This window comes from Mytilus galloprovincialis, chromosome 5 (genome assembly GCF_965363235.1).
Source record: "Mytilus galloprovincialis chromosome 5, xbMytGall1.hap1.1, whole genome shotgun sequence".
NCBI lineage: Eukaryota > Metazoa > Mollusca > Bivalvia > Mytilida > Mytilidae > Mytilus > Mytilus galloprovincialis.
The window spans coordinates 30,990,367-31,003,962 of record NC_134842.1 but is presented as its reverse complement, the minus strand read 5'-3'; the positions used below and the strand labels follow the sequence as shown (position 1 = coordinate 31,003,962).

General features: G+C 32.0%; 1 protein-coding gene and 1 long non-coding RNA gene across 3 annotated transcripts in view; one reads left to right on the top strand and one right to left on the bottom strand.

Moving 5' to 3' along the window:
- Positions 1-858: 858 nt before the first annotated feature.
- LOC143075592 (uncharacterized) lies at positions 859-13,390 on the bottom strand. Its single transcript, XR_012978358.1, has 3 exons — positions 13,283-13,390; positions 1,682-3,064; positions 859-1,324 (listed from the first exon to the last, which is right to left on the bottom strand). It is a non-coding gene; the product is annotated as an uncharacterized LOC143075592 (long non-coding RNA).
- LOC143075590 (putative RNA-binding protein 19) overlaps positions 13,390-13,596 on the top strand; it is a 40,761-nt gene continuing 40,554 nt past the window's right edge. For both annotated transcript variants that reach the window (XM_076251057.1, XM_076251056.1), the window contains exon 1: positions 13,390-13,523. In XM_076251057.1, the coding sequence (XP_076107172.1) occupies positions 13,488-13,523 (36 nt within the window). In that variant the 5' untranslated portion in view covers positions 13,390-13,487. The remainder of the gene's footprint in view (positions 13,524-13,596) is intronic.

Genomic DNA, 13,596 nt, shown 5'->3' with positions numbered 1-13,596 from the left:
ACAAACATTCAATAATTTGCCATGTCAGACCTACTTTTGTTATTGTATGTCATCGGTTGCTTTCTCATTACCATTGATACCCTGGAACAAATTCTACTTTCCCCCAGGCTACTTGAGATCAAGAATCAGGTAATAATTTCTGGTACGAAAGAAAAGAATGTGCAATTATAAGGGTGTTCTCATTACTAATATATAGTTCTATATTCTCATTTTTTGTGAATTTGGTGGAGTCCGGACAAAAATCAGCTCAAGTTTACAGAGTTACTGTAATATTGAATTATTGATAATTTGCTGTGTAGCCTCTCAAATTTTCTCCTTAGCTCTTGGCCATGTGAGCTATTGCCAACATTTGGAGACGGTCATTGTTGTAAAAGATGTTTTGTCTGAAACTACTACATCAACCAAACTTTCTGTGAATGATACTTACAGTATGTTGTTGTTTTCTACTGGTCAACAAACATATTTGCAATGTCATCATGCAATTGTCTTAATTTTGATAAACCATAATCGATATAAATAAATGGGGAATGTTTGCATATATGTTTTAAAGGGACATAACTTAAGAGTACGTAAAAGTGAAGCTACCCAAAATTGTATTTGATCTATGATTTGAGGTGATAAGTATTGTGTAAAAGTTTAAATGAAGAAAACAATTCTGCTAACATGTTAATCTATTTTTCACTATTGCATAAGTTGAAGTGACAGAAGATGATAGAGAGTGAAGAGATGGCAATTTGATACCTTGAACTTCAGCCGAGGTTAATGTCTCTACCTTGACCTTCAGCCGAGGTTAATGTCTCTGCCTTGACCTTCAGCCGAGGTTAATGTCTCTTTTATACTTAACTTACAAACAAGTGATTTCCAGAATTTGACACTTTTTATTAGACCATTTTAACTATTTATTTCCTATCTTTATTCATAGATAATGTCAAAAATGGCAGAGAAAATACCATTCATTCCAACAATCACAATGGAATCAGACTTTTCATTATATGCAATGGCTTTTGGTTGTTCTAACCCATTATTTTCATTCAGAAGAACTCTTGTCTTTCCACTGGTGAAAGAAAGTACATAAATTTTGTTAGAGTCTACTTCAGAAACAAAAATATTTCCATATTTATCAACACACAGGTTTCTGAAGTCCTTATTTCCAAAGTCAAATTTTTTCTCCTCATTTCCATATTTATCAAAACACCAAATGATATTTGAATTCACCTGTGTTATCAACATATGTGTCTGATAAAACTGCACATGAGTAATATAATTCAAGTGTAAATCCATTTCTTTCAAAATATTCCCATTTGACGTGTCTATAACAAATATACTAGGGCCACATTTAAAAGAATGTCTGTTTCCCCTCCCCCGGGTCTACCCTTTGTAAATAGACCAGGAAGGCAGGTTCTTTTTTTTTTTTTTTTAACTGGATGTGATTGTCATAGCATGCAGGTCACATGGATTGTTTGACTTGTCCAGTCCAGGCCACTTATCAGTTGTTTGTGCTCAATTTGAGTGTATTTATTTAGATTATCAATCCTGCTTTCAAGCACTTTCCAAAAATGGAAACAAATTATTTTCAGGAAAAAAATAATTTCGATTTTTTTGTGGAAAATAATTTTTGACCCGGGGGCTTATTTTTGACCCGGGTGGGGGGAGGGGAAACAAACATATTTTTAATTTTGGCCTAGAGGGTCTAGTACAGACCACAATATTTCCTTGTGCAGATGCTAATCCAACACATGTGGAGCCAAGCTTAAAAGTGTTTAGTAATTTCATGTGGTCAATGCTCAATAGTTTTACATTTTCATTTTTTGGGAATGAAAATGCTAAATGTTTATTATCTACTAAACAAGCACAATGAGCTCTACCGAGATTCTTAATTTCTGATTTCAAAAATCCATTTTTATCAAAAACTAAAATGCCACCCTGTTCTGCACAATCAGTGATAATAATATCCCCTGAGGGTAAAATAACAGCATTTGAAAAATTAGCATCTTCTATATTGTCATACTTTTTTGCTAAGCTGTAAGTCTTTATATGTTTTACAAATTCCATTGAAGCAACTGAACCACGTTTCTTGACTGTTTATAACTGCATGTTCAGGATCTTGAACTGTTACTGGTCCCTTTGAAATAACAGCAGAATTTACCATTTCTGTTGAAAGCATTTGGGCAGTGTGGTCTTTTCTGATACTCATTTTGCAACTTGGGGGTAAAGGATTTATCTTTATTATCCCAAAACTGGAATCTTTGGTAAGAAACTGATCAATCTCAGATGATTTAGAAAAGAAAAAATCTATTTCCTGAATTCCCTTTTCATTTTCTGTTAACCCTAAGGCTTTATCTTCTTTTAGCAGATTGGCTTCATATTTTTTAATGATGGTGTATAACTGGAAGTTTGTCCCATTCTTTTTTAATTTTGAAAGAGCTGAATACATTTCAATGTAGACATTGCTATGACTTTCTAATTGATCAATTACATTCTTAATGGAACTTTTTTGTTCACTCTTTTGCAACTTTAAATCAGTTTTCAATTGGCTTTCAACAGCTGCAATTCGGTTTTCTAAATCACTTCTAATATTACCAATTTCTTCTACCATATCAGATGCCTGCTTTTCAATTCTATCAATGTTTATTTTTCTATTTAACTTTAACTTTTCAAAGTGTTTTATCCATTCTTGTAATGCTTGTTCTAGACTAACAAGAGATGCTGATGATTTAATGTTTTCTATAAATTTATGAAGAAGAGTTACTCCTGTGCATTTGTTATGTTCGGAATTTGCACATTGGAAACAGCAGTGAACTTCATGAACAGGACAGTACAGTTCATACTTTTCATTGTGGAGTGTACACTGCAAATCTAAATCATGCACTTCCTTTTGAATATCTTGGTAGCAGTCTATTGGCATAGTATCATGGTTTCTCAGTGCCTTTACTGCTTTATGGTGATCAAGACACTCACTGCATAATCCCTCTTCACATACTGGACACCATACTATCCCCGGAACTACAATAGTGCGATATTTACAAGGACCACAGTCAATTTCAGATGCAGATGCCATATTAGCCTGTAAAAGAAAAAAGGTAAACATTTTAACTTGATAGATATAAGAAGATGTGGTATGAATGCGAATGAGACAACCCTCTCATCCAAGTCATAATTTGTAAAATTAAACCATTATAGGTTCAGTTTATTACAGAAAATCTGTGTCTTACCATAAAATCACTACAGACAACACAAACTGTTAATTTCATTACTAGCAGTAGGAAGATATTCCAGTTGGTGGACTGCTAGTCCCTTCAGGTATCATTTGTCAAGTACTTGGCGCATGTTTTTATCCACTGATATTATTTCTAACTTTTTAAATTATCCATTGATGAATTCAGAATTTAATATAAGAAACAAAGGTGATTCAACTTCCTCAGACAATGTTGGCTTCACATGTATTGGATTAAAAAAAATTAAAAGGCCATCTGACATCCCAAATTTATAATATAATAATCTTTATTTGTCATATAAGTAACATTATACTTGTGACATAAACAAAAGTAACAACAACAATAAAATAACTGAGTTGAACACACACTTATCTATATATATACAAGTAAAACTAACTAAGAGTTCCCTGTCCTCAGCTCTAAAGACTGTTTTATAAAGGAACCTGTTTTTTTCACTTGGTTTATATTAGAAGGATTTAGTAGGACTACTAGTTTTTCAGTATCAGATAGATTTGGAAACATAGGATTATCTATTGCCATGTCATTAAAAAGTTTTATACGTAAAACATTATTAATTTGACAGTGGAGGAGAAAGTGATTTTCATCTTCTAAGGTTTTACAAGTTGGACATGTTCTATTGTCTCGAGGTATTTTTAGATATCTGCCCAAACAAAAAAAATTGAGGAACAAATCATGGTAACAAATGATAAACAAATTGTATGATTTCTTTGTGATTTGAAAGTGATAAAATTTCACATGCAAATGAGCTAACAAATCACAATAACATATCATGAACAAATTGCTTACAATTCATAAGTAAATCATAAACAAATTGTCAAGAAATTGTTTTGAAATCATTAACAAATCAGAAGTAATTGCTTTCCTACTTCAAGCAAATCACAAACAAATTGTTTTCAAATCGTTAAGAAATTGTAAAGAAATTGTTATCAAATCTTTAATAAATTAGAAGTAAATCATATTCCTACCTCAAGCAAATCATAAACAAATTGTTTTCAAATTATGAAGAAATTATAAACAAATGGTTATCAAATTTTTAACAAATCAGAAGTAAATCATTTTTTCCTACCATAAGCAAATCATAAGCAAATCGGAAATAAATTGGCATCAATCATCAATTCACAGATAAAATCATTTACATCCCTATCAAAAATATGTTCTGCCCCTGAAACCTTCAAACTTTGAAGCGCAATTGTCTTCATTTTACCTTCAATAGCTACTCCTCTAATTGTAAAAAGGAGTACTATCTTTGGTTGTGAGGAGGGATGCATTGTTCGCTCTGTGTAGGTTTCTCTTACTTCTTTCCCGATTTGACTATTACGAAATTTGAACAAAACATGGGCAACCACGTGTACTTAGTAGAATGATGTCGAATAGGTGATGGCTCTTAGTCTTGATACAAATCGGCTACATTGTAATTATAGCTTTGCCCATTTTGCCAAGGACCTGGTAAATAAACATCATGAATTTTGTCTGCTGGCTCTGTAATCTAGTCTTTAAATGAATGTTTCGATCTGTTTACTCATCTTTTACACACTTTTGTTTTGAAAATTATCCTTACAGTACAAAATTATCATGATTATAAAGAGATACTGAAATTATAAATAAATAACTTAGATTCCTTACCACCGTCATCTTTCATAGACTGAATAAAACTCTTCATCTTGCAACCTTCTTTGTTCAGTTAATATAGAACAGTATTTGAAATTTGAATTTGACCTCAACCGGAAGTCAGAGAGATAGATAAATTGGAATGCATTGACATTTTATTCATTGTAGCAAATCATCAATGAATCACACCATGATAGCTAACAAAGTTAACAATTTATTTTCAAATCATTTCATATGATATTCAAAGTTAACAAATCATAACGAAATAACACCATTCTAGCTTACAAAGTTAACAAATCTCTTTCAAATCATTTCATACAATATTCTAAGTAAACAAATCATAAAGAAATCACACAAAAACAGAAACAAATTGCTTACAAATTATACAATAGAAAGAAATCACAAAGAAATCAGTTTTAGGGAATTTGAAAAATTCTGATTTGTTTATGATTTGTTTAATGAATTGCAAGCAAATGGTACTAACAAATCGCAGAATCACGATTTGAAAGAGATTTGAATACGATTTGAAAGCAATTTGTTCATTTATTTTTCTGTTTGGGTGCCCTTCTCAATGAGCAAATTATGGTCACTAATTCTAATTTTTGAAAATAAACGTCTAGTTTCAAAATTGTGATATTTTAGATAAAATTCTTGGTCTTGTTTGACTTTAATATTTTTGTAAAGAAAAAGTTTATTTTCGTTCAAACTATTAATTTTATTTTCCAGTAGTTCTGAATAAAATTTACTTGTAATATTCTTAATCCAAGTCTTTAGTTTGTTAACTTGTTCCATATTTTGACAGGGCATTACTTTTTGTATATCAATATTCATTTCTTGTGTTGAATCTTTTATAAAAGTGGACCAAGTATAAACTCCTTGTGAATCAAGGTGTTTACTTAATGTATAACTTTCTTTTAGCAATGGGTTTATGTTTTCAGTATTTAATATAGCCCAATAAAGAATTGCTTGTGTTTTTATATATTTTTCTATTGGTTGTCTACCAAGTTCAGCTTTAACACCTAAATTAGCAGATGTTTTTTTAGTACCTAAAATATATTTACAGAAATTAACATGAACCTTTTTGAAGGGAGTCTTATCCAAATATTGGAAATTATCTATATCTTTGTTTTGGGATTTTAATTGCCTTTTGCTCTATAATAAGATTGATATGTATCCATGTATGATATTTCAGCATTATATGTTAAAATTGGTTTTATAAGAGAATCAAAAAGATTACAGGATACATTAACAGGAAAATTTCCCAAAAAGGCTGCATGTGTTTTTAATGAAAACAGAGCTTTCCTAGCTTTTTTGGCTAAACTGTTAAACTTGCATTTAGATTTCCATTATTTTTTATCAGAGTGCCCAGAAATTTATACTCAGTAACGTTATCATTTTTTTCATTATTGAACCTTACAATGTATGGTTCCAGTTTTGTAGTTCTTTGTTCAATGATCATTGTTTTTGTTTTTTTAGTATTTAGACATAACTGCCATTTTTCACAGTAATTTGATAAGTTATTTAAGCTATTTTGAAGACCTTCTTTACTTTCGGATAAAATTATAAGGTCATCGGCAAACAAAAGACTTCCTATATCAGAATTTAATATTCTCAAGGGTTTTGAACCTTTATGGTCAAAATTTTCAACTATATCATTAATAAATAAATTGAAGAGTGTGGGACTAATACTGTCCCCTTGTTTTACTCTTGGTCAATGGGAAAGAATCTAGAATGTTTATCATTATATTTTATAGATGCTTCAGTATGAATAAACTGTTGTTTTATTATTTCAAACATATGTTTCCCTACACCCATTTTAGCTAATTTATAAAGCATTCCAATTCTCCAAAGGGAATCAAAAGCCTTTTTAAGATCTACAAAACAGACATAAAGTTTTCTTTTATTTTTATGAATATATTTATTAATCAAAGTTTTAAGGATAAATACACTGTCTGCAGTTTTATGATTAACTCTAAATCCAAACTGGGCATTAGTTAATTTTTTTTCCATAGTTTTAATCATTCTTTGATTTAAGATACTACTAAATAATTTGGATATACAGTTGATTAAAGAAATTCCTCTGTAATTGCTTGGATTACATTTGTCACCAGATTTATGTACTAAAGTTACGTATGCAGAATTCCATGAAGTTGGATAGTGTCCTGTTTTTAACATAAGATTAAATAGTTTAGCATATGCTTTGGTAGTTACTGGACTACTAAATTTAATTACCTCGTTCAACACACTATCTGGACCACTTGCTTTTCCATTTTTTAAGTTTTTTAAAATACATTTAATTTCAGAGCAAGTAATAGGCCTGTCTGTCTCCGTGTTAAAAGAAATTATAGTATCTTCAATATTTTTCAGCTTTTGCTCAATTTTGGTTTGAAAATCATTATTTATTTTTGAAAACTTTCCTTGATTTTGGAAATGTTTAATTGTGCTTTCACTGTCCTTTAACATTTCTTTTAAATCATCATCTCCATCTATATTTTTGTTTTCTAGTGATTTTAGTATTTTCCAGTATTCCTGAGGATTTTTATTCATCGAATCTGAAAGTTTATCAAAGATTTTCTTTTTATATTCTATTTTTTTCTGTTTTGTTAACTTTCTAAATGATTTTAGTAAACAAAAATATTTATGTTTCAGTGAACAGTTAAAGTGATTTTGTCTCAATTCTTTTCCAACTGCATTTATTGACTTTTTATATTCATATACTTCATTATCTGACCATTTAAATCCTTTGGTTTTTATGTTTTTGGTTGTTCCTGATTAAAGTTACATTTGTACGTAGATGACTTCTTTTGCCTAGTTTTAAAAGCTTTAACTGCTTTATTATTCATGTTATTCATCTGAAGCACCTGGATTACCTTACAATTTGCATCCTGTTGTCCATAAGAATATTTTGTTTATTTTATTTTTTTGTTGTTGTTTGTAAATTTGTGTCTTGGTATGTTTATAGACATGCTTCCGTTGTCGTAAATTTCAACTTATCTAAGACAAGTCAGTGATTGTATATGTACTGCCTTGTTCTATCTTTTCATATCTATAGATAAAGTCATTCCTTAATGAGATACAATGTATCTTATAAAAAATATATTAAAGATATCTTACATTTTACAAGATCATTGAATTAAGATATCTTATTAGTCAATAAGATATCTTATAAAGTTTGTAAGATATCATAAACAGTTTATATAGTTTAGTATAGTCACATAACATATTGCATTTAATCAATAATTGTATTTGCAGTTTCTTCTATGTGTCATCATGAATGATAAATTTTATTGTGTAATGAAATTGACTAAGGAATAACGCGAGAGTGCAGTGTAGCCAATCAGAACAACGTATTATAACGAACAAACATCTAATGTAATTATTAGAAAATGATTTTTTTTATTGAGTTACTACCCAGTCGATCACATAACTTAGAGGCGTTAATATAGAAAATTGTGTGTTTTATCATATTTACGACTGTATTTTCTACAAAACACAATATTTTTGTTTATTTCACTTTCCCCCTATCTTTGGAAAATAAGGAGAGATAACTCAAATAGTAGGGGAAATAAATGGAAATGGGGAATGTGTCAAAAAGACAACAACCCGACCAAAGATAAAAAGCCGCCGAAGGCCACCAATGGGTCTTCAATACAGTGAGAAAACCCGCACCCGGAGTCGTGCTTCAGCTGACCCCTAAACAAAAATACGTACTAGGTCAGCGATAATGGACGTCATAATAAACTCCGAAATATATATTAAAAAAAATAAAAAATAAAAATAATACAAGACTAACAAAGGCCAGCTCTAGGCTCCTGACTTAGGACAGTAGCAAAAATGCGGCGAAGTTAAACATGTTTTTGGAGATCTCAACTCTTCCCCTATAGCCAATGCAGAAGAAAAAAAATCACACATCAATACGCACAGTAACACTCATTTTAAAAGAGGTCCGAGTAGGATGTCGGAATAGGTAACAAAAGAAACTAAACAAAATAACAATGATAAATATAAAAATAACAAAGGACTACTAGCAGTTACTGACATGCCAGCTCCAGACCTCAATTAAACTGATTGAAAGATTGTGTCTTCATCGTATGAATATCAAGCATTATCCCTCCCGTTGGGGGTTCAGTATTATCATACCATTATAATAGTAGGGGTATTATTAATTTTTTGTATCAGATGTTGCTTCGAAGGGTCTTAATCTGCTGATTTTGGTCATAAATTGTAACTCATAACAATACAGAAATAGGTCTGCAATTAGTGGTGCACAGTTAGTCCCCATTTGAATTCTGATAACTTGACGATAAACATAACAACGTAAGCCAATCAGAAGAAGCGTTACATCCAAAATTTAAATAATGTTGATATGTAGCAAGAAAACAACTTGAGTTCGGTGACTCATTTTTTTTTTCTTTTTCTAATACCTGAAAGAATGTTATAAGATCTAACTTCTCACATGTTATCTTAAAATTAAATGGTTTAGTTTTCTTTTGATCACACAAAATTGGATTTTCCATGCATACTCTTTACAAAATCTGACAATTTTGCACAATTAACCTGTAGCGTGAAAAAAAAGTCCGGTTACACATGCATCTTTAAAATAATTTTTTGAAAAAAGAATGATCAAAATTTCATTTTAACAAATTATAAAAAAAATCTATGGATTTTGATTAAGACCCCAACCACCTTAAGTAGAGATACCAAATGTACCAATTGGCTAATGTGCATCCAATATTAAGGTGGTATGGGTGTCTTCCTCCATCTTGGATTGTAAAAAACAGAGAATCAAAGGTCCAGATTTTCCATCAAGTTAGCAAAATTTGATGCAGGAATGCAGATGTTTAATGTACATTTTCATTTAAAAGTACCAATTTACAAGAATATAACTTCTAAATATAGATATTTTTGCAAATGTTAATTATTTTTGATTGTTTTTAATTTTTTTTAAATTGGCATTTTAAGGGGAGGTAACTCTAAAAAAGTGCATTTTCTGAAGGATTCTGTATGGAATTTTCCTATTTTGTATTTTAGTCGGAAAAAACGTACGGTGACCCTATCTTTTCTTTTGATATTCTCAAAGCAGTGTCTGAAAGCTATCTTTTTCTGAAGTATTTAACAATTCTATCATTTTGTATAGTTTCTAATCACAAAATGGTGTTTTTTCCTGTATAATCCATACAAAATATGTCTTTTTGTCCCGACCTGTAGCTTGAGAAAATGCGCGGTGACCTATCATTTTTATTATGCAGTTAAGCTGCATTATGCGAGCACCCTAGATTTGTGTTCTACCCAATAAATCCTGAAATACTTGCCATTGTTATTATCTAGCCTGCTACTATGTTATATATAACTAATTGAACACTTTTTTAATACTTTTTATTCTGGATTACAAAAAAAATGACCAGAAAAACCTTAAATGATCGTCGATTTATCCAAAAGTTTTAAAGTTACACATAGGAAGTAGTGCTTATTAAGAATCCTTGTGTAGTTCATTATGACTTGTGCTTTTAGCTAAGATGTCAAAGAACAATTGTATGAAATATTTAATCGCCGAAAATCTCTTAAGACAAGTAGTTTAGATTTCCCAAATGACAAAAGTCGTAGGAATATTGTTTGTCATCAATACGTAGTACAACTACGTCAGTAGTCTATTATATAATAGTTCAACTGTTCATGCTGTTGGCGGCAATTTCAAATTAGAAAAAGAAATTTTCGTAGCTTTTCAATTTGAGGCAGGTGTGCAAATTAGCGGTGGTCCGAGGTCCGCGACCTTCCACTTTTGCAAGCGGAATTTCGACTAGGATAGTTGGTTTCTAGCTACGCCCGACGTAGTCACCTTACATTTGAAAGTAAATAAGAAATTACTTTGCAAACCTTTTCACCATGTTCACCAAAGTCTCCAATTAAACGAGCTAAAAACTTATTTTTATCATTATTATTCATGACGGCGATGTTCATTTTGTTCAACCGCTAGCTTTATACAGAAAATCGCCGACAAATATTGTATAAATTCGAGTAAAATCGTATCTGATTGACAAAAACAACATTGTAAATACATAACAATGGCGGCTGTGAAGACAAAATTTTACAAAATCGGATCCGATTCCGGAAGCGGATAAGGGTAATTCCGGGTTTGGCGATCATTTACAAAATAAATCCAAGCAGGTGAAAAAATACATCTATGCATGGTAAATGAATATAAACACTATTATTGTACACCGAAAGATATATGTACAAGAAAGAAAAAGCAGAAAAAATATTTTATTCAGAAACTCAAAATTACTTTTTGACAAATTTTAATTTAAAAATCCAATACAACGTGACAGTTGGGAACAGTATATCTAACAATATACATGTTCATGGTCACAGTCTAAATTTTCTTTATAAATGATAAATGATGATAATGCATGTGAGATGCTTTTAAAGTGTAAACATATTACTGAAATTTCGAGGGGTTATTTGTTTTTTCTCAATTTTGAAGGGTCAATTAAAGTAGCTTAAAGTTTCATTCTTTATTTTCACAAATAATGCAACTATATTATATATACCTTAATGTAAGTAAATCATATGATATAAAGGTGGCATTCTTTGGGCCACTTTACCCCCTCCTGTTTGATAACTTGGAAACGGTCGAGCTCCCCACCCCTAAACCATATGAGGGACAGATCCAGGATTTTAGGTTAGGAGGGGCGCAAACTTAAATTTTCGCCGAGCAGAGCGAGGCTAAAAAAAAATTGAGGTAAAATTATCGGAATATTCTTTATTAAGCTGAGAACAACCCATACTTTGCAAATTTAAGGGGGGTGCAAGCCCGCAACCCTCCCCCTTCTGAATCCGCCCCTGCATATATTCAAGTATAGGACAATATGATAAATAAAAAATGAAATATAGGGGGAGTCCCTGGAGTTACCCCACCCCTCCTGTTTGAGAACTTGGAAACGGTCGAGATCCACACCCCTTAACCATATATATTCATGTTTGTGACAATATGAAAAATCAAATGAAATATAGGAAGAGTCACTAGGGGTCATCCACCCCTCCTGTTTTAGAATTTAAAAATGGTCGAGATCCCCATCCCTAAACCATATATATTCATGTATGGGACAATATAACAAATCAGATGAAAGATAGGGGGAGTCCCTGAGGTCACTGTTCACCCTCCTGTTTGAGAACTTGGAAATGGTCAAGATCCTTACCCCTAAACCATATATACTCATGTATGGGACAATATAACAAATTAAATGAAATATAGGGAAATCCCTGTGGTCATCCCAACCCTCCTGTTTGAGAACTTGGAAACGGTCGAGATCCCCACACCAAAAAAATATATATTCATGTATGGATCAATATAACTAATTAAATGAAATATAGGGGGAGTCCCTTGGGTCACCCTACCCCTCCTGTTTGAGAACTTGGAAACCAATGAGATCCCCACCCCTAAACCATATATATTCATGTATGGGACAATATAACAAATAAAATGAAATGTAGGGGAAGTCCCTAGGGTCACCCACCCCCAGTGGCGGATCCAGAAATTTTCATAAGTGGGGCCCACTGACTGACCTAAGAGGGTCCCGCTCCAGTCACGCTTCAGTGATTCCCTATATAAGCAACCAAATTTTTTCCCAAAAAGGGGGCGGGGGCGGGCCCCCTGCCCCCTAAATCCTCTGCCTACCCCTACCTGTTTGAGAACTTGAAAACCGTTGAGATCCCCACCCCTAAATTATATATATTCATATGTATGGGACAAAATAACAAATCATTTACATTTACTATGGGCAAGTCATTCAGACCTCACCTTTGATCCCTGTTGTAGTGAACATTTGTCTGATTCGTGTCTCATAACTTTTGTACTATAGAACACAAACTCAGTTTTCTTTCCAGGGAAACCAGCCCATTCATACTATTACATGTTCATACCAAGTCAAATTGATCTTCTAGCAGTCAAATAAAACCAAGGTTAACTACCAAGTAGAACAACTGCAATCATTGGGAACTTGTACCACTGCAGACTCACCATAAAAAATATACATTGATATATGCATTGCTTTTGAAACCTTGATAACATATAAATTATTTGCCTTAATAAATAAATCATTAGATAAACATGAATGTACTATATATGAATGTTTAATGTTGAGGCAACATTGCAACAGTTTTCATAATTACGGTTGCCTTGGTTTTTGGTTAACTGCCTTCAGCGCTTACAGCGCTTTGATTATATTTTTCAACATGTATCAATAGATACAACGTTTTGGCAAAGTATGAACAAATTCTATCATTTTTATTTTAGACTCCCATACCACCTTAAGTAGTACAGGTCAGCATGTCAAAAGTTCAAACAATACTTGATCATACTTTTATGTTTGCAGTCCATTAGGACTGTAAGATAAACGGAATACCTCTATATGAATTTTAATAAAAGGTAAGAAGAGTACCAATCGCAACGGGATCGACAGTAATTCCCTGTGTCACATAAAAATGTAGTATGGCGGAAAACCCTACTTCTTAGGGGCGAATGGATTTAGGCCGAATTCATGTTTGTCCTTTGTAAGGGAGATAACTTAATCACTTCCGGTAGATTTTCACGTTTCACGTGTTTACAAATTGTAAAAAGGGAGAACAGGTCCCTAACAGAGTAAAATGTCTCGTTTGATTGTAAAAAATCTTCCTAACGGGGTAAGAAAAATAGTGGGATAAACTACGTATTACGAGCTAGCCCAAAATTCATGAGTAAACATATTTCTAAATT